Consider the following 21,408-nt stretch of genomic DNA (forward strand, 5'->3'; position numbering starts at 1 on the left):
CCAAAATAGGGTCACTTGTGTGTGGGGGGGTTTTCCACTGTTTAGGTACATCAGGGGGCTCTTCAAACGTGACGAATTCCAGCCGATTTTTGCACTGAGAAAGTAACACTCCTTCCCTTCTGAGCTCTGCCATGCGCCGAAACAGTGGTTCCCCCCCCCCCCCCCCCCCACATATCGGGTATCGGCGTACTCAGGACAAAATGCACAATAAACTTTGCAGTCCAATTTCTCCTGTTGCCCTTGGTAAAATAAAAGAATTGAAGCCGAAGTGTTTGTTTTTGGGTTTTTTTTGTGAAAAGTTAAATGTTCGTTTTTTTTTTTTTTAATCAAAAAATTCCTGTGACGCACCTGAAGGGTTAAACTTCTTGAATGTGGTTTTGAGCACCTTAAGGGGTGCAGTTTTTAGAATGGTGTCACTTTTGGGTATTGTCTGTAATATAGACCCCCCCCCCCCCCCTCAAAGTGGCTTCTAATGTGATGTGGTCCATAATAAAATGGTGTTGCAAAAATGAGAAATCGCTGTTCAAATTTTAACCCTTAACTTCCTAACAAAAAAAACTTTGGTTCCAAAATTGCACTGATGTGAAGTAAACATGTGGGAAATGTTACTTATCAAGTTTGTGTGCCATATCTCTGATTTACGGGCATAAAAATTCAAAGTTGGAAAATTGCAAAATTTTTAATTTTCGCCGAATTTGTTTTTTTTTTTCACAAATAAGCGCAAGTTATTTGAATGAAATTTAACCACTAACATGAAGTACAATATGTCATGAGAAACAATGTCAGAATCACCAGGATCCATGGAAGCATTTCATAGTTACCTCATAAAGGGACAGTGGTCAGAATTGTGAAAATTGGCCCGTCATGAACATGCAAACCACCCTTGGGGGTTAAGGAGCTAACTTCATTATAAAGGTGCCAAAAAATTGCTATTTTGCACTTTTTAATCTGTCTGTCTGTGGGGTCCAATAAACCCATATTTTTTTTCTTGAGCATTTGGCTTTAAAATGCTTTTAAATTGATTCTTGCGTGGTTTCTGCTTATGCCAAATAAAGAATATGTACTTTGTACTACATTTATAATCTTTCTGGGTGATGGCCGTTGCAGCATCAGCATGCAGCATGCGCCGTTGCAGCATTCTCCCTGGTATGACAGTGTCTGGTATCTAGCAACTTATCAATTATGCTTACTTATTGGCACAAAGGGCAAGAATGCTTAATACCCAAACTATACTGCCAAGACTCACACGTCAGTGCTTGCATACAGTTGTGGCCAAAAGTACTGACACCCCTGCAATTCTGTCAGATAATACTCCGTTTCTTCCTGAAAATGATTGCAAACACATTCTTTGGTATTATCTTCATTTAATTTGTCTTAAATGAAAAAAACACAATTGTCCTAAAGCCAAATTGGATATAATTCCACACCAAACATAAAGAGGGTGGACGAAAGTATTGGCACTGTTCGAAAAATCATGTGGTGCTTCTCTAATTTGTGTAATTAACAGCACCTGTAACTTACCTGTGGCACCTAACAGGTGTTGGCAATAACTAAATCACACTTGCAGCCAGTTGATATGGATTAAAGTTGACTCAACCTCTGTCCTGTGTCCTTGTGTGTACCACAGAGCATGGAGAAAAGAAAGACCAAAGAACTGTCTGAGGACTTGAGAAACCAAATTGTGAGGAAGCATGAGCAATCTCAAGGCTACAAGTCCATCTCCAAAGATCTGAATGTTCCTGTGTCTACCGTGCGCAGTGTCATCAAGAAGTAAAGCCCATGGCACTGTGGCTAACCTCCCTAGATGTGGACGGAAAAGAAATTGACAGGAGATTTCAACGCAAGATTGTGCGGATGTTGGATAAAGAACCTCGACTAACATCCAAACAAGTTCAAGCTGCCCTGCAGTCCGAGGGTACAACAGTGTCAACCCGTACTATCCGTCAGCGTCTGAATGAAAAGGGACTGTATGGTAGGAGACCCAGGAAGACCCCAATTCTTACCCCGAGACTTAAAAAAAGCCAGGCTGGAGTTTGCCAAAACTTACCTGAAAAAGCCTAAAACGTTTTGGAAGAATGTTCTCTGGTCAGATGAGACAAAAGTAGAGCTTTTTGGGCAAAGGCATCAACATAGAGTTTACAGGAGAAAAAGGCATTCAAAGAAAAAAAACACTGTCCCTACAGTCAAACATGGCGGAGGTTTCCTGATGTTTTGGGGTTGCTTTGCTGCCTCTGGCACTGGACTGCTTGACCGTGTGCATGGCATTATGAAGTCTGAAGACTACCAACAAATTTTGCAGCACAATGTAGGGCCCAGTGTGAGAAAGCTGGGTCTCCCTCAGAGGTCATGGGTCTTGTAGCAGGACAATGACCCAAAGCACTAGAAAATGGTTTGAGAGAAAGCGCTGGAGACTTCTAATGTGGCCAGCAATGAGTCCAGACCTGAATCCCATAGAACACCTGTGGAGAGATGTAAAAATGGCAGTTTGGAGAAGGCACCCTTCAAATATCAGGGACCTGGAGCAGTTTGCCAAAGAATGGTCTAAAATTCCAGCAGAGCATTGTAAGAAACTCATTGATGGTTACCGGAAGCGGTTGGTCGCAGTTATTTTGGCTAAAGGTTGTGCAACCAAGTATTGGGCTGAGGGTGCCAATACTCTTGTCTGGCCCATTTTTGGAGTTGGAGTTTTGTGTGAAATGATCAATGTGTTGCTTTTTGCTTCATTCTCTTGTGTTTTTTCATTTAAGACAAATTAAATGAAGATAATACCAAAGAATTTGTTTGCAATCATTTTCAGGAAGAAACTGAGTATTATCTGACAGAATTGCAGGGGTGTTAATACTTTTGGCCACAACAGTATGTATGCTGCCAGTGCCTTCCACATACTCTGTGGTGCTATTCATTTATTTCCTTCATGAGACTTGCTGATTTATTTAGTGCCATGGTGTCCATTTCTTGCAGACAAAGAAAATCACTAGTGAATTTGGCCTCAGTCATGTTAAAGAGTACCTGTCAGCAGGATTTGGCACTGTAAAGTAAATTCATGGCCATAATGGCAGTATGGTGCTAATCGATCTGATGTGGGATGTGGAGGAATCTGATCTGCAGTTGAATAATCTTCCAAAGTGTTCATCTGTGCAACAGAAAAGCAAGCAAAAAAAATGCTAGCTATTAATGTCCTTATTGGTAATGGTGTCAACTGAAAAGGATTCATTAGTTTGAATTAAATACTTTGGTAAACATTTCAGCCAAAACCAGAAGTGGATTCACGTAGTGTAGAACACTGAGAATGGACTTCTCCTTCCTGCTGGATCCATTGCTGGCTTTGGTACAACCTGCAACAAACTACTCTTGTGATTTCTGACTTAAAGCTAGTTACATACAGTGGCTGAATGTCAGTCCAACCTGACTGCTCTCCATTACCCCTTCTGGCCATATCTGGGAAAAAATGGGACTGTCAGGAAGGTGAAAATCGGCTTCAGCGGGAGAGTGTTAAGGGATATTCTAGTGTCCAGTATGTGGTCAGTATTTTGCGTCAGTATTTGTAAGCCAAAACCAGGAGTGGGTGATAAATACAGAAGTGGTGATGGGTTTCTATTATACGTTTCCTCTGACTGTTCCACTCCTGATTTTTGCTTACAAATCCTGAACATGTGAATGTGGCCTTAATTTGATAAGACCTGTCATGTCATTATTTTTTTTTTTTTTTTTCCTCTTCTCTAGATAAAACCCTACCTCCAGACTTTGAGTTTGTAGATATTCTGCGGAGAAGTATCTGCCTGGAACAGAGCACTCAAGCCTGGTGTGAAAACTGTGAGAAATACCAACCTACAGTAAGAGCAGTGATCATGCAATATCTAAAAGTGCACTGTCACAGCTGATGTATGCTTAACCTTTATACGAAAGTGCTACAAAGCCAAAATATCAAATTTTCTGATTTCCAAACTAATGTATTAAGAGGCATTTAACAGGATGTCCTTAAAGGGAATCTGTCACCCTTTTTAGCCCCAATTAGCTGCCGGCATAGACATCGGGGGCTTATCTACAGCATTCTGTAATGCTGTAGATAAGCCCCCGATGTAACCTGAAAGAAGCGTTATATTATACTCACCGAGGTGTGTGGTCCGGTCCGATGGGTGTCGCCGTCCCGACGGTGCCTCCCTTCATACGATGACGTCCTGTAATGGCGCAGGTGCACTGCTCTGCCCTGTTGAGAGCAAAGTCCTGCAGTGCACAGGCGTCGAGAGGTCTGGCGCCTGCGCACTGCAGAATTCTGCTCTGCCCTCAACAGGGCAGAGCAATGCGCCTGCGCCGGAGCAATTACAGGACTGGAGAAGAGGACGTCATCGTATGAAGAAGGGAGGCGCCGGACGGGATGGCGACACCCATCGGCCTGGACCGCCCACCCCGGTGAGTATAATATAACGTATTTTTCTTCTTTCAGGTTACATCGGGGGCTTATCTACAGAATTGCAGAATGCTGTAGATAAACCCCGATGTCTATGCCGGCAGCTAATAGGGGTAAAAAGTTGACAGATTCCCTTTAAGGCTGCGTTCACACATTCAGGTTTTTTCTGAGTCTGCCGCGAAAAATCGGCATCCCATGCAATCCTATGGGATTCAGCAATTCTTTGCTAATGCTGTGGGTTTTCCCACGGTGGAATTGCATCGCAGAAAAATCTGCAGCAGAATCGTGGCAATTCCACCCACATAGGAATGCATTGCTCTGCTTACTTTCCGCATGTGGCTGTGCCCACCATGCGAAAAGTAAGCAGAAGACTTGCGCATGGTACACACGGTCTGGAGGGGAGGAGGCTGTCCTCCGGACTGAGTACCATATCCCTGTAAAAAATAGAATTAAAATAAAAAAAAATCAGGTTACTCACCTTCCGATGTCCAGCGCAGCATCCCCAGGCTTCAGCGTTACACACGGCAGCTCCCGTTCCCAGTAATGCATTGCGATGACCTTTGCTGACGTCGCGTCTCGCGATGCTGTAGCAGTCTCGCGAGACCGCGACACCATCAAAGGTCATTGCCGCCATGCATTGCTGGGAATGGGACCTGTCGGAGCATCGCGGAGGCCTGGGGATGCTGCGCGGGATGTCTCAAGGTGAATATAACCCGAAAACTTAGGTAAGAAGGTGAGAGAACTGGGAGCGCAGGTGGTCTTCTCATCCATCCTCCCAGTGGATGGCCATGGAACAGGGAGGTGGAATAAGATTCTGCAGGTGAACTGGCTACATCGATGGTGCCGTCAGCAAGGATTTGAATTTCTGGATCACGGAGTGAATTACCTGTATGATGGACTACTTTCTAGAGATGGGGTGCACCTTACGAAGACTGGAAAACATGTATTTGGAAGTCGCCTTTCTACACTCATCAGGAGAGCTTTAAACTAGAACAATGTGGGAAGGGAAGCAAAAGACCAGAAAAACTCATACACCTGGCAAATTCTATTGAGAACTCTGCTATTAGAAGTGGAAAGGAAGAACAAAGACAAAAGAATCTAAATAATAAAAATATTGGAGGAAGAGAAACTAATCACAAACTAAAATGTTTCTATACTAATGCACAAAGCATGGGCAACAAACAAGGAGAATTGGAACTACTAACAGGAAAAAATGTAATTGGAATAATAAACTTGGTGGGACAATACACATGATTGGAATACAAGGCTAGAAGGTTACAACTTATTTGCGAAAACCAGACTTGATGATCGAGGAGGTGTTGCATTGTATGTTATAAACTCTTATATCTGCACAGAGATCCAAGCTTCAGAGACTGGGAGTTCTGTGGAAACTGTTTGGGTAAGAATACAAGGACAGAACAATGGAAAGGACACCATTGTAGGCATTTACTACAGGCCGCCTGTGCAAGCTGAAGATATGGATGAACTCATTATGCATCAAATGGCCAAGTTCTCCAAAAAATGACATGGTTGTCATGGGAGATTTCAACTATCCTGTCATTTGTTGGGAATCTCTCTCAGGCAAAACTAACAGGTCAAGGAAATTCTTATCCTCTCTTGCTGACAACTTTATCCTCCAAAAGGTAGGGGAGAAAACAAGGGGATCTGCTACCTTGGATCTAATCCTTATAAACAGGGAGGAAATGGTTGAGGAGGTAAAAGTGGCTGGGACCCTAAGAGGTAGTGACCATGCCATTTTAGAATTTTGGATAACTAGAGGAGGAAGACCTGTGGGGGGGAAAAAAAATGAAATTCTTAAAGCACAATTGTTGACAATTCCAAAAAGAGGGAAGAATAGGAAGCATTCAAGGAAACCAGGATGGATGAACACAGAACTTAAGCACATGCTAAGAAGGAAATGTTTATAAAATGGAAAGAGGGAGGCATATCTAAAGAATATAATGCTGTCTGCAGAACTTGAAGGGCACAAATCAGATTATCTAAAGCTGACAATTGAGGCTTGCAAGACGTCAATAGCAATAAAGGATTTTGGGGATATGTCAAAAGTAAGTCAAAGATGCTATAGGATTTTTAAAGGATGAAAATGATGACATGGTAAGACAGGATGTTGAGAAGGCCGAACTTTTAAATTCCTATTTTGCATCTGTTTTCTCTCAGAAAGGAAATGTAACATCAACTGTTCTTCACTGTCCTATTAAAGGAATAGAAGAATCCAGGATATCTATAAACAGAAAGATGGTGAGGAAACACTTAGCTAACCTAAATGAATTCAAGTATCCAGGTCCAGATAAATTACACCCCTGAGTACTGAAGGAGATGGCAGAAGAAATTTTTGAACCCCTCTCCATAATCTTTGAATATTCTTGGAGAACAGGAGAAGTCCTGAAGATAGGAACATTTGCTCTTCTCCAATCTTCAAAAAGGGGAAGAAGGTGGACCCAGGGAACTATAGGCCGGTGAGTCTGACTTCTATAACAGGAAAGATCTTTGAACAAATTATTAAACATGTATGTAAGTACCTGAATAAGTATGAAGTGATTAAACAGTCAGCATGGGTTTGTAACTAATAAGTCATGTCAGACTAACTTAATTTCCTTCTATGACGGAATCACTGAGTGGGTGGATCAGGGTAATGCTGTAGATATAGTATATCTTGACTTCAGCAAAGCATTTGACAAAGTATCTCAATCCTTATTGAAAAAATGACTAAGTATGGAATGGACAAGGCAACTGTTAGGTGGATTCATAACTGGCTGAGCGATCAGACCCAAAGAGTGGTTGTAAATGGCTGCACATCCAGTTGGAAGAATGTCTCAAGTGGGGTACCACAGGGCTCTGTCCTGGGCCCTGTAATGTTCAACATCTTTATCAACGATTTAGATGAAGGAATTGAGGGTAAACTGATTTAAATTTGCTGATGACACAAAGCTTGGAGGGATGGCTAATACTAGAGAAGAGAGGATTCAAAAAGATATAAATAAACTGGAGCAGTGGGCAGCAACTAACAGAATGGTTTCTAACAGGGAGAAATGCAAAGTACTACATCTGGACAATAAAAATGAAAAAAGCATATACAGAATGGGAGGAATAGGGCTAAGCAACAGCACATGTGAAAAGACTTGGGTATACTAATAGATCAGACTGAGTCAACAGTGTGGTGCATCAGCAAAAAAGGCAAATGCAATTCTAGGATGTATTAACAGAAGCATACAGTCTAGATCACGTGAAGTCATTATTGCCCTGTACTCCTTTGGTCAGACCTCATCTGGAATACTGTGTCCAGTTTTGGGCGCCACATTTTAAAGACCTCAACAAACTGGAGCAAGTTCAGGAAAGGGCAACCAGAATGGTGACCGGTCTGCAAACCCTGTCTTCTGAGGAAAGGTTGCAGGATTTGGAAATGTTTAGTTTGCAAAAGACAGAGTAGACTTAATAGCTGTCTACAAATATCTCAAGGGCTGTCACATTGTAGAAGGATCATCTTTATTCTCATTTGCACAAGGAAAGACTAGAAGCAATGGGAGGAGACAGATTAGATATTAGAAGACTTTTTGACTGTTAGTGATCAATGAGTGGAATCGGGCTGCCACAGGAGGTGGTGAGTTCTCCTTCAATAGAAGTCTTTGAACAGAGGCTGGACAGACATCTGTCTGGGATGATTTAGCGAATCCTGCTTTGATCAGGGGGTTGGACCAGATGGCCCAGGAGGTCCCTTCCAACTCTACAATTCTATGATTCTATATTCTTGTTTTTTTGGATCAATTTTAATGTATTTGGACATTGGTATAGTATTTTATTTTGGTGCGGTTACTTGTGCATTCGGTGTAGTTTTTTACCCATCTATTAATAAAGGTATTTTAATTTAATCTTGGTTGTCCAATTTTTTTATTATATATTTTTTTTTTTTTTTTTTTTTTTTTTTTTTTGACCATTGATCCAGTACTTTTTTCTTATTACAGAGTGGTCTGCCATTTAACTTTTTAGTAGATATATACCATTTTATTAACACAAATATACTTGATTTTTCTGGTATATACTTTTGTATTGTCTCAATGCAGGAAAAAGCATTATACAATGGCAACAAATTGCCCCTGGATTGTTGGGATATTAATTATTTAGATGCAGTTATGTATTCATGGCAGTGTTCTTTAATTTAGAGATTAATTGCTTTCTTACCCACAGGTTCAGACTCGTAACATTCGTTGTCTTCCTGATGTGCTTGTTATAAATTGTGAAGTTAACAGCACAAAGGAGGCTGACTTTTGGAAGATGCAGGCAGAGGTACGGTTTAGTACTTATTCTACTTATTCAATTTCCTTTACTCTTAATATAAGCTGTGTATTTTTTAACCCCTTTCCGACATTGAGAGTAATAATACGCCCACGTCAGAATCCCTCCCTTTGGTGTGGGCACTGGGGCCACATCTTTCCTGGCTCATGGCAGCTGTTTTGAACAGCTGACATGTGCCTCCAACAGCCACGGGTGAAATTGCAATCCACGCATGGCTGTTAACCTGTTTAAATGCCGCTGTCAATCTGACAGCGGCACTTAACATGCTTACTGGAAGAACGCCGGAAATCCTGCCCATTGACACCCGGTCAGATGACAGCAGGTCACTAATGGGTTGGCATGACAATCAGGTGTCCGGCAGACCTCTATGGTTGTCATAGCCAGATTGCTGTGAGCGCTGCACGGTGGTTGGCACTCATCGCAACTAAACACTTCTGCTACATACAGGTGATCTGATCCATCTGTGTGGCACAAGCGACCAGACAACTGCAGCTTCTAGTCTAGTATGAAAAAATAAGTTTAAATCACCCATTCAAAATAAAAATATAAAAAAATACACATTTGGTATCGCTGCATTCAGAATTGCCTGTTTTATCAATGAAAAAAAATTTCCCGGTAGGTAAACGGCATAACAAGAATTCAAATCTCATTTTAAAATTTATTTATTTATTTTTATTTTTTTTTTGCCGCTGCTACGTTGCACTAATGGGAAAACAGAAGATTGTATCTAAACCACTAAACAGTATCCATAAAAACATTACAGCTCCGCATTAAAAAAAAAAAGCCCTCACCCAGCCCCAAATCACGAAAGATGGAGATGCTACAGGTCTCCGAAAACAGCTTTTTCCAGTTCACCACCTGACAGCACCATGGAGGACATCCTTTGTACCCTCAGTGGGGCAGGAACAATGAGCGGTTAAAGGCACTTTCCTACCACCCATCAGTGGTTTTTCCTGTCCCACTGGGGATGGGAATGGCAAAGCGTGTCCTTGGATGGTGCTGTGCAGATGGGGAGGGTCGGGGGGCCCAGCCTTTCCCTTTCTGCCACAAGAAATCTGCGGCTGATGCCTGCAATGGGGAGTCCCTCAGCCAGCCCCAGTGTAGCGCTGCTCCTGGGTATAGGGTTCCGCTTTCTCCTCTTTGGGGGCTCTCGGGGCCCAGCACCATGCCTCTGGTCAGCAGTCTCCACTGCAAAACGGGCCAGGGTGCAGTAGTGGCCACAGCAGCCAGCGCACGGCTAAATCCTGGCCGCAGAAATGCAGCAGCCGGCAAGCATCGAGTGCTGGGAGAGCAGGAGATGCGGCCGCATGTCATTTCCTGTCACACGCTGGTCATGGTGGCCGCATCACTGCCGGGTGGTGGGGGAGCCCAGCACAGCGCCTGCCGCATGGAGCGGCTTGAACAGTGCAGTCACGCCGCATGAAAGCGGCAATCGAGTAGGAGCAGGATCAACCAGGTAAAGAGAGGTATAAAGGGGAGGGCTCGGTACCCACCGCTGGCCATCCTGAATGGTAGGAACAAACTCGGGCAGTCTGTGCCACATAATGGAGGACACAGCCAGACCTGAGGGAGCAGAGCAAAGCCAGGGGCACATGAGTAGGCTACTAACAAAGCCATGCCACATTAAAATACCCTACACACAGAGATAATGCAGGATCTCTGTGTATTTGTAGGGAGTCATCCACCCCTTCAGGAGAAAGAAACCCGCGAAGAATAAATGTCATCTTTGCTCAACATCACGAAACAATCACTGACCTCAGGGAGACCAGTCAAAGAAAACACTGCGGCAGCCAGCAAAGGCGCTCAATCAGTGAAATCCTAGGTGCATTGCTCCCTGGGAAATACAAATATGCAAATAAAGTTCGTGGAGCATCATTTAAGACCAGTGTTTTCTTTGACTGGTCTCTGAGGTCAGTGATTGTTTTATGATGTTGGTCTACTAGGCATTGCTGCCACCTAGCCAGAATCCTACTCCACACTGATGAGGGGCAACACCCCAAAACAGCTGTCTGTGGATGGATACCTGGCATTGGTATTTCCTTTGTCATATCTGTAAACTCGTAAAGAGCTGGATATTGACTTAAATGGCCACTTAATATGGTGGTAATGGTGGTTTCTGAAAGGAGCCACCCTTTGGCTGGGTCCTTCACTTGAGGAAGATCTCTTGAGGAAGATCTGGCTAGTCCCGTGTTTGAGACTCTTAAATGAGGCTCCACGGACTTTATTTGCATATTCATCTTTGCTCAACAAAATTGCCAGAAAGCTGGCGGAAGCCACTCTGTAAAGCCTGTATCATTAAAATTGTTTTAGAGGAGCAGACTTTGCTGATGACCAATATGAGGTCAATGATAAAACAGGAAGTGCAGGCTTGCATATCAGCCCTAAACCTCCCTCATACCAGAAATCCAGAGGCCACAAAAGAGGCTTAGGGAATCTAGTCCTTCCTCTGATTCGGATCAGGAAGAAAAGGAGGATCCGATAGGAAGAGGGGGGGAAGGTACCTCTTCTCTGCAGCGGACACCGATGAGCTCCTCCAAGCAGGACGGGACACGATGCAGTTATACGACACCCCAGAGGAGGTTTCCATACAGGATGAAATGTTTGGTGGACTGCATACCAAGGTTACTAGTGTTCCCAGTGAATAGCCATGTCCGGTCCATGATCTTAGAGGAGTGGGAAGATGCAGAAAAGAGACTAGTGGTACCAAGAGATTTCAGGCTCCGTTTACCCTTCAATCCAGAGGATATAAAAACTTGGGACGAAACACCCAAAATAGATGTACCATTGGCCAATGTGGCGAAGATTGCAATCCTGTTTGAAGACTCCTCCAGACTGAAGGAGCCAATGGACCGAAAGGCAGATAGACTCCTGAAAAGATCCTGGGAATCTTCGGCAGCCATAATTCGGGCCCACATTGCAGCAATTTGTGGCCCGTCGATGCATTTATGGGTGGACGACTTGGAGGAACAGAACATCTCAAAGCAAAAACCCCCAGAGAGGTTATACTCAAGTCTCTGCCATTGCTAAAGCTCGCAACAGGGTTCATGGCAGATGCATCGGTGGAGTGCGTACAAGTCGCCACCAGGAGTGAGTTTTTCTAATGCAGCCAGAAGAGCAATCTGGCTAAAGACTTTGTCTGGGGATACCCAATCCTAAAACAAACTCTGTGCCATTCCCTTTTCTGGGGGGGGGGGGTAAAGTTTTTGGGCCCATTCTAGATGACATATTAGAGAGCCTCAGACAAAAGTTTTTTTTTTTTTCCTCAGAGAACCAAGTATTAGCCCTTTTCGTAGGTCCTGGGTTAATCAGCGGACAGACTACAGGGGGAAAGGGAAGACAGGGAGATGGAGCTATCCCAAAGGGGGTAAGGGTAGAGACTCCATTTTCTCTGGCTCAGGGTCACAAAGACATGTGAAGGTCCTCTCCGACAACATGACTGCAGTGGCGTTTCTAAGACGCCAGTGAGGCCCAAGACATCCGTCATTACAACATCTGGCGGATCGGATCTTCGAGTGGGCAGAGAACTCGGTCGAGTCCATCTCGGCGGTACAAATGGAGGGAGCCAGGAACCAGCTGGCAGATTACTTAAGCAGGACATCGCTAAATCCCACAGAATGGGAGTTAAATTCGGTGATATTCCACGTACTGTCAGCGTTGGGGGAACACCGCAGGTGGATCTCTTTGCCTCCAGAACCAATGTAAAGGTCAGAACCTTGTATTTGCTAAATCCCCTAGAGGGGGCAGCCGGGGTCGACGCTCTGTCTCAACCCTGGGGAGAAGGGCTCCTGTACGTGTTTCCACCCCTTCCACTAATTCCGAGAACACTCAGGAAGATACTAGACAGCAATCGTAGTAGTTCCCTTTTTGGCCAAAGAGGAGCTGGTTCTCCCTTCTAAACAGAATGGCAGTGGTAAGACCTATCCGTTTACCAAGGAGACAGGATCTGCTATACCAGGGTCCGGTACTGAACACTAATCCAGACTCGCTGCAGTTATCTGCTTGGATCCTGAGCGCCAAACCCTGAGATCCAGAGGCCTATCAGACGATGTCATCACCACACTCCAATCAAGTAGGAAGCCAGTGACATCGGCGATATATCTGGAAACTATTCTGTACTTTATCGGGGGGGAGCTTCAAGTCTGGACATTCCCAAAATCCTTGACTTCCTCCAGCTGGGGCTTAGAAAAGGTCTTCGGCCTAGTACATTAAAAGTACAGATATTGGCCCTTAGTGTCTTCTTTGATTTCTCCCTAGCCACCCATCCCTGGGTAGCGAGGTTTTCTAGGGCCACACAGATTGAGGCCCCTCGTAAGGAAGTCCTCCACCCTGGGACCTTAACCTGGTCCTTAATGTGCTGTGTAAATCCCTGTATCGCCTGTCAGAGAATAAAGATACAGCCAAACTCTCTCCTTTAAGACAGCCTTTCTCATAGCCATTACATCAGCCAAGAGGTTGGGGGAAATGCAGGCCCTATCTATACAGGACCGATACCTACAGATTTTTGAGGAAGGGGTTAGTCCTGCGGCTTGACCCAACTTTTCTCCCCAAAGTAGCATCTTCCAAGAATATAAAAGAGGTGGTTCTTCCCTCATTTTGCCAACACCCCAGAAATCCAAAGGAGGGAGTCTATCACAATTTGGACGTCACAGTGCTAAACCATCTAAAAGCAATCGAGGGTTGGAGGAGAGACGAAAATCTGTTGGTCCAGCACGGGGGACCAAATAAGGGCTGTAAAGCGGCAAAAGTGACAAATGCGAGGTGGATTAAAACCACGATAGACTTGGCCTATAGAGCTCAAGGGAAAGATTCCCCAGACAGCAATAGAGCCCATTCAACTTGAGCCGTAGCTACGTCATGGGCAGAAAGAGGGGGGCCTCAGCAGAACAAACTTGCAGGGCTGCAACATGGGAAAACCTTAGTACCTTTGCTAGGCATTACAAATTGGACATAGTGTCAGAATAGCTAGCCTTTGGCAGGAAGGTCTTGCATGCCGTAGTCCCGCCCTAAAATTACCCTCCTTTGGTACTTCTCCATGGTGCTTTCAGGTGGTGAACTGGAAAATGGTAATTGGACCTACCGGTAAGGCCTGGATCACACTTCCGTTTTTATAAATCCGTCCAAATCCGTTAAACGGATCCGCCATGTTTTTGGCGGATCCTTTTTTTTTTTTTTCCTCATAGACTTGCATTAGCGGCTACCACGGATCCGTCAAAAAAAAAGATCCAAACGGATCCGTTAGTGGCAAAAAACGGAAACTGCTCCGTTTTGGCGGACACAAACGGATGTGTGAAACTGGGTTTCCAGGAATCCATCCTGACAGCACTACTAGTTCCCTCCCTACTGCAAGTTGAGTTTGCATATTGATGTGAAGTAACATTTGTATAAGAATTGTTAATAGTCTGTTTGCATCCATCCAGATGTGGTACTTTGAAAATTATTGATGGGTGGTAAGGGGAGGTCCTTTTTAACCGCTCATTGTTCCTGACCCACTGAGGGTAAGAAGGACATCCTCCATGGTGCTGTGAAGATGGATTCCTGGAAACCCAACTACCGGTAGGCCCAATTACCATTTTTTTATGCCAAAGTTTGGATTTTTTTAATAAAAAAACCTTGACATATTTGTCTATGAACTCTTAATGACCTGGAGAATCATAATGGCTGGTCATTTTTACCATTTGGTGAACATGGTTAAAAAAAAAAAAAAAAAAAAAAAAAAAATCCCCAAAACAAGTGTGAAATTGCACTTGTTGCAATTTCAAAGCACTTGGAATTTTTTCCTGTCTCTCAGTACACAATATGTTGAAACCAATCTCACCATTCAAAAGTACAACTTGTCCTGCAAAAAAAACCCTTATGGCTATTTTGACTGAAAAACAATGGTCTGGGAAGAAGGGGAGCAAAAAAAAATGCAAAAGACAAATACTTGCAGCAGTGCTCTCTGGGACTCCCATTTGTTTGCGATCCACATCACCTTTCTGTTGCTCGAACCCCCACCTATTAAGCTACACAGTTGGCCTCATGTTTTTATGAACAAAAGCCTCATTTTGCCCCCCCCCCCCCCCAGCAATTTTCAAACCTAACACATGTAGTATTGTAGCTTGTTAATCAAAAACAAATGACAAACATCTAATGTCAAACATCTCGCTTCCTAAGGGTACCGTTACACCTAGCGATGCACCAGCGATATGACGCGGTCAGGGTCGCTGGTGCATCGTTAGGTGGTCGCTAGTGAGCTGCCACACAGGCAGATCTCACCAGCGACATCACTGGGGACGGGGGTCGTTACCTGTCAGACGCAGCGATCCTGCGTCCTCCTGCCCGGCTCCACGCGTCGCTCGTCACAGCAGGAAGAACCGCAGGAAATGGCCGACGAGGAATGGTCCAGGAGCTTCTCGCGCGATCAGCGATAACCAGCGGGGGAGCCGGTCGGAGGTAAGTATCAGACACAGCGATAACGCTGTAACGTCACAAAATCGGTGACTTTACAGCGATATTGCTAGCGATATCACTGTATAACGGGGGCTTAAAACTCAATGTAGACAAAACTGAACTCGGAACCTTTCCTCCATCTCGCATATCTTCCCTACCCGATCTATTATGGTAAACGGCATCACGCTCTCTCCCACACCTGAAATCCGCTGCCTCGGAGTAACTATCGACTCTGCCCTGTCGACCAAACTTGCCACCTCCTATCGCCTCCAACTCAAAAACATTTCCAGAATCCATCCCTTCCTCAGCCCTCAATCTACTGAAACTCTTGTACATGCCCTAATCTCCTGCCTTGACTACTGCAATACTCTCCTCTGTGGGCAGCAGAGTTGAGGACAGACTGGAGTGGTGCATGAGTTACTCTTGCACTACTCCAGTCTGTCCTCAACTCTGCTGCCCGACTAATCCACCTCTCCTCGCTACTCCCCTTTCTCTCCCCTCTGCAAATCCCTCCCTTGGCTCCCAATACACCAACGAATCCAGTTCAAACTACTAACACTGACCTACAAAGCCATCCACAACCTATCCCCTCTTTGTATCAATGAACTAATCTCCCAATATCTTCCCTCATGTAATCTGTGATTCTCCTACTCTCCTGCACACTTATTCGTTCCTCACACAGCTGCCTCCAATATTTCTCATGAATATCCCCTATCCTCTGGAATTCCATGCCTCAACACGTCCGATTATCCACCACCCTCGGATCCTTCAAATGGAACCTGAAAACCCATCTTTTCAGGAAAGCTTACAACGTGCAATAACCACTCTGCTGCCTCGCCACCACCTCAAAACCACCAGTGCTGCTGCACCCCCGACCTGCTGTCTCTTCCCCACTATCCTATAGAATGTAAGTCTGCAAGGACAGGGTCCTCTCCCCTCTGTACCAGTCTGTCATTGTAAATTTGTTTACTGTTAACGATATCTATAACTTTGTATGTACCCCCCCCCCTTCTCATGTACAGCACCATGGAATTACTGGCGCTATATAAAAATCTACGTTTTGCAGATTTTTACAATATTACTCTTATACATGGCAGTTTTTACCACCGGTCTTCCAAAAATACACACTTTTGACCTTTTTATATTGTGAATGTGAAAAATCACTGGCTACTTGCTTAGAGGGCACACTTTACCTAAAGACTGTCTACACAGAGTGACTGTTCAAAATAAGTCCACCGCTGAGTGCTTCACAACAATTATTTGCACATGCCTTCCTACCTGCTTGATTTCTATCTGCCATTACTACCCCCACCCCCTTTGTTTGGTATGAACAGTCATTCTGTGTGGATAGTCCCATTTTAATCTTGGTTAACAACCTGTCTAGAGTTTCCTACTCTAATTTTGGCTCAGGCTGCTTTCACATTAGCGCTTTTTAAGCGCACGCACGGCCAGGGGTAGCTCCGCCCCCGAGCCGGCTCTCTGCCCGGCGTGCCCGCCCCTTGCTTGTAGCACCGCCTCCTAGCGCACAGCAGCGCCTGCGATCGGCGCACCCTATCTTTAGCATAGGGTGCGCAGGCCGTGCGCTAGTTGCGCTTGACCTGCGCTGCGCACTTTTGACGGTGCGCTGTGCGCGCCAAAATCAAACTTTTCGGATTTTGGCGCGCACGGCGCACCGTCAAAAGTGCGCAGCGCAGGTCAAAGCGCAACTAGCGCACGGCCTGCGCACGATCTGCGCACCCTATGCTAAAGATAGGGTGCGCCGATCGCAGGCGCCGCTGTGCGCTAGGAGGCGGCGCTACAAGCAAGGGGCGGGCACGCCGGGCAGAGAGCCGGCTCGGGGGCGGAGCTACCCCCGGCCATGCGTGCGCTTAAAAAGCGCTAATGTGAAACCAGCCTCACTTAGGATTTGTCCACACAAAGTAGCTTGCCATGTTGGGTTTTAAATCAATCAGTTTAAAGATTTTCTTTATTTTCAGTATGCCTTTAAAAAGGCCCTGCGAAAAATGGAGCTAAACTACCCCAAACCCAATGAAAGTAGCAGAGGTGGATGGTAAGAACATATCATATTGGCAGAAAACTTTCCTAATTGTTAATTGCTCAAAGAAGCCGTTTTTGACTGGCTAAACATTGGGCGCAGGGTAATGCCCTCATTTAAACATACAGGTAGTCAGTCAGTTTGTAGGAGTTCTAAAGTGAATCTGTTATTGGTGTCAAATGCAGTAAGGTTTCACCTAAATTTCACTCCACAAAATGTATTTAAAGTGTATCATGAGACTAAGGGATCATATACATATCCATAGGTCTGTATCAGAAAAGGTAGCAAGAAAAGCAGCAATCACCCGATCCTTTCTAGATGTGGTTTTAATCCATATAATGGGTTGCATTGATATTAGCAGAGGTGCAGGTGTCGGAGTTGTTTCATGAACAGTAAAACCTGCCACACTACAGCTGTTTCACGCCTTGCTGGCGCTTCTACAGGTCCATAGGTATCTTAATTTCTCTATCGCTTCATTGGGGTACATAGGAACCATGGGTGTATGCTGCTGCCATTAGGAGGCTGACACTATGCACAAAGTTAGCTCCTCCACCACAGTGTACACCCCACCAACAGGAACTAGTATATTCAGTTTAGCTTGGTGTCAGTAGGAGGTGGACACGGGTCTCTCTAGAGACCCATATCTACCTAATGTGTTTTTCCTTTTCAGGTACCTGGAGTGATAGTGTGAACGGTCACAACTGTACTCCCACGCAGAGACTGAGTGCGGCGTGTACTGCCACCCCATTTCTTCATGTCTGTTAGGCAGGGTCCCAAATACTAACACAGAAGTGTTTGGGTGATCCAGAAGAAGACCCAGTCCTGCCTCCGTCTCCCACCCACTCACCCACCAGAGCCTGTCGGTTGAGGAGACGTGGACGTCTCGCAACATGGATTCCGGTCTTCGTGAATGGGGAGGTACTTTCTTTCCTCCCCAGGTGCTGAAGAGAAAAAGACAACCCCACCACTTTTTCTTCAAGCGGCTAGTGCAGATCATACTTTGCTTTGCGGCTTGTTTGGGGGGCCTCAGCACTGCTTTGCAGATCCTTTTGGGAAAGAGAGGGTATTTTTGGCACACAGGGGCTCCTGTTCTTTGTGCCACTTTGCAGCACGTATAAGCGACACCATGGCGCTTTTGTTTGCGCCACTTCAGTCACATACCTCTTCCTCTTCTGCTCTGGTCAGTCATTTTGTGGTCTCTTCAATCCTCTCCCCTCTGTCAGAGCTGCAGAAACCCCACTGCCCAGGAGCTCCTTTCTGTCCCTGGCGACAGCAAAGTCCCTATTCCAGGCTGGGCTGCCTCTCAGTCGCAGTCTGTGACAGATCTCACCAAGGTATCAGACTCTGGTGTTTGTCCTTGACAGGTTGCTCCCTCCTACGCCCGCAGCTGCTAGTGGGTCACTGGCTGGGCCTTCTAACACGGGCCGCCAGAGATCAGACAGGGGTGCCTTTCTAGGTCCTCTTCCCGCTCCATCTCACAACCCCAGGCCTTCCCGGTGGTCTGCCTCTACCCGATCCTCTTCTCCAGAGTCAGGCGAAACATTCTCGGACACACCATTAGAGAATGAATCGTATCTGGATTCGGACCAAACATCTAACAGAGACTTGGTCCAGAGCCTCATTGTGGCGGTCAACCAGTCCTTTAAAATCAAGGACACCTCTACGGAACCCGCAGATCAGGTGGTTTCGTTTAGGCGGTCAAACCATCTTCCAAGGTCTTCGCCCCTCAGAGAATTTCAGGAGATACTCACCAGAGAAAGGGAGAACCCGACCAGGCACTTTCAGAGAGGAAAGCGCTTCGGAGTCTTATATCCCTTTTCTCCTGAGCTCACCACTAATTGGACAGCTTCTCTTACTGTGGACCCGCCAGTGTCCCAGACTGTCCTCCAGCACGGTGCTCCCGCTCGCTAATGGAGCGTCCCTCAAGGACTCCAATGACAGGAACATAGAATCCTTCACAAAATCAGCTTTTGAAGCTGCAGCTGCAACATCATGTCTGGCTTTTGCTTCCACCTGGGTCTCCATGGCTATTGCCAAGTGGGCTAAAGAGCTCTGTCATGGCATTCGTGCTGCGGCTCGTCCGGATGACTTGGCGGATCTCGCCAACCAGATTTCGTTTGCAGGAAAGTACCTGATCTCAGCCTCTCTAGATGCTGCTTTCTGCGCAGTTCTGGCTTCTCTCAATATTGGGGCTATTCGCCGGACTATCTGGCTCAGGCTTGGCAGGCGGGCCTATCTTCGGAGTCACTTACCAGTTTGCCTTTTCAGGGCACTCGTTTTCTCGGCTCCCTGCTGGACCAGATTAAGGACGTCACGGGGGGCACGATTTCTTCCCTTCCCCAGTCCAAACCCTGTCGGCCACCACTGAAGCGGCAGTTTCGGTCCTTTCATCGCTTTGCGGAGCGGGAACACTTCACGGGTTTCTATTCGAACCTGTTTGGTGCCAAAGAAAGACGGCACAGTGCAGCCCATCCTGGATCTCAAGTTGCTCAACAGGAGAGTCTGCCTGAGACAGACATTTCAAGATGGGAGTTTCCGCGTTCTGTAATTGCTTCCATGGACCACAGGAATTTCTGTGCTCCATAGACGTTCAGGATGCCTGTCATGTCCCTATTTTCCCAGGCCATCAGAGGTTCCTGCGCTTTGCAGTAAATCAGCAACATTTCCAGTTTGTCAACCTGCCTTTCGGTCTTGCAACCGCCTAAGGGTTTTCACCAAAATCATGGCCATTTTGAGAATCAGAGGTCTTGTTCTCATCCCATACCTCAATGTTATCCTCATCAAGGCTCTGTCCTTTTCTCAGGCCAGACAGCCTCGCCATCATTCTCGACACCCTTTCCCGTTTTGGGTGGCTTGTCAACAGGAGGACGTCCTGCCTTGTTCCGACTTGGCGCCTGATCTTTCTAGGCATGCTGTTCGACACCTGTCGGACAAGGGTCTTTCTTCCAAAGGAGAAAAGGGTGATCCTCCAGCAGGGGGGGGGTTCGCTCTCTACAAAGCATTCGGCTTCCTTCCTTCTGCTCAGCCATGAGTTCTAGGGAGGATGGTGGCCGTGTCGGAGGCGATCCCCCTTAGCCCAGTTCCACTCAAGACCTTTAGCGGGCCATCCTTTCACAGTCGAACACGTCGGTTCTCTTCCTGGATCGTCCTTTTCCGCTCTCTTACCAAGTCAAACGATCTCTCAGATGGTGGTGGGACTCCCCTCTCATCCTCCAGGGCAGATTCTTCCTTCCCATCCACTGGCAAGTGGTGACGGATGCCATCCTTCTAGGCTGCCGAGCAGTATTAAGTCAGCTGACTGTCCAAGGACATTGGCTGGTGGAGGAATCCTCTCTGCCGATCAACATCCTAGAGCTTTGAGCTATTCTTTTTTCCCTACTCCACTTGGAAACTCTTCGCAAGGGCCTGCCAATCTGAGTTCAGACGGACAATGCCGCTGCAGTGGCATAGGTCAATCACCAAGGAGAGACCCGGAGTTCTGCAGCAATGGCCGAGGTAACAATGATTCTTCTCTGGGCGGAGTCGACTGTTTCGGTGATATCCGCAGTGCATATTCCCGGCGTGGACAACTGGGCTGCTGATTTTCAGTTGAGGGTCTCGCAGCAGGAAAAATGGTCCCTGCATCAGGAGATCTTCCATCAGATCTGCATTTGATGGGGTCTCTGGACGTGGACCTCATGGCGTCCCGACTGAACAGGAATGTCCCACGTTTCGTCTCCAGGTCCTGCGGTGGGCGGCGACACTCTGGCCATTCCCTGGTCCCAGTTTGTGCTTCCCTATCTGTTTCCTCCCCTCTCCTCCTGGAGGGAAGTGCCGGTCATTCTCATCGTGCCGGACTGGCCCAGAAGGTCTTGGTTCGTGGACATTGTCAATCTTCTCGCAGATGCCCCCTGGAGGCTCCCAGACTGACCAGATCTCCTATCCCAAGGTCCGATCTGCCACCAGTATTCTCGGTTGCTCAATTTAAAGGCGTGGCTGTTTTTCTTTTCCAGAAGAATCTGTCCTCCCGTTCTCGGGTCAGAACCTTTCTTCATAGAGATGTGCATGTGGCTCCTCTATACAGGACACCGATGGACCCTGACCTCAATCTAGTTCTGGAGGCTCTGAGAAGCCCTCACTGTGAACCGCTCAGAGGTTTCACTGTCTTTTCTGTCTTGGAACGTGGCGTTTCTGGTGGCCATCACTTTCATTAGGCGTGTTTCGGAGTTGGCAGCAGTTTCCTGTC

General features: G+C 46.1%; 1 protein-coding gene across 4 annotated transcripts in view; it reads left to right on the forward strand.

The window, feature by feature from the left end:
• PAN2 (poly(A) specific ribonuclease subunit PAN2) overlaps positions 1–21,408 on the forward strand; it is an 81,176-nt gene that overhangs the window by 46,078 nt on the left and 13,690 nt on the right. For all 4 annotated transcript variants that reach the window (XM_073552223.1, XM_073552225.1, XM_073552224.1 and 1 more), the window contains exons 14-16: positions 3,724–3,833; positions 8,612–8,710; positions 17,125–17,198. In XM_073552223.1, coding sequence (XP_073408324.1) covers positions 3,724–3,833; positions 8,612–8,710; positions 17,125–17,198 — 283 coding nt within the window. The remainder of the gene's footprint in view (positions 1–3,723; positions 3,834–8,611; positions 8,711–17,124; positions 17,199–21,408) is intronic.

The sequence above is a fragment of the Dendrobates tinctorius genome, unplaced genomic scaffold (assembly GCF_039654945.1).
Source record: "Dendrobates tinctorius isolate UK_male_01 unplaced genomic scaffold, ASM3965494v1 ptg000187l, whole genome shotgun sequence".
Lineage (NCBI taxonomy): Eukaryota > Metazoa > Chordata > Amphibia > Anura > Dendrobatidae > Dendrobates > Dendrobates tinctorius.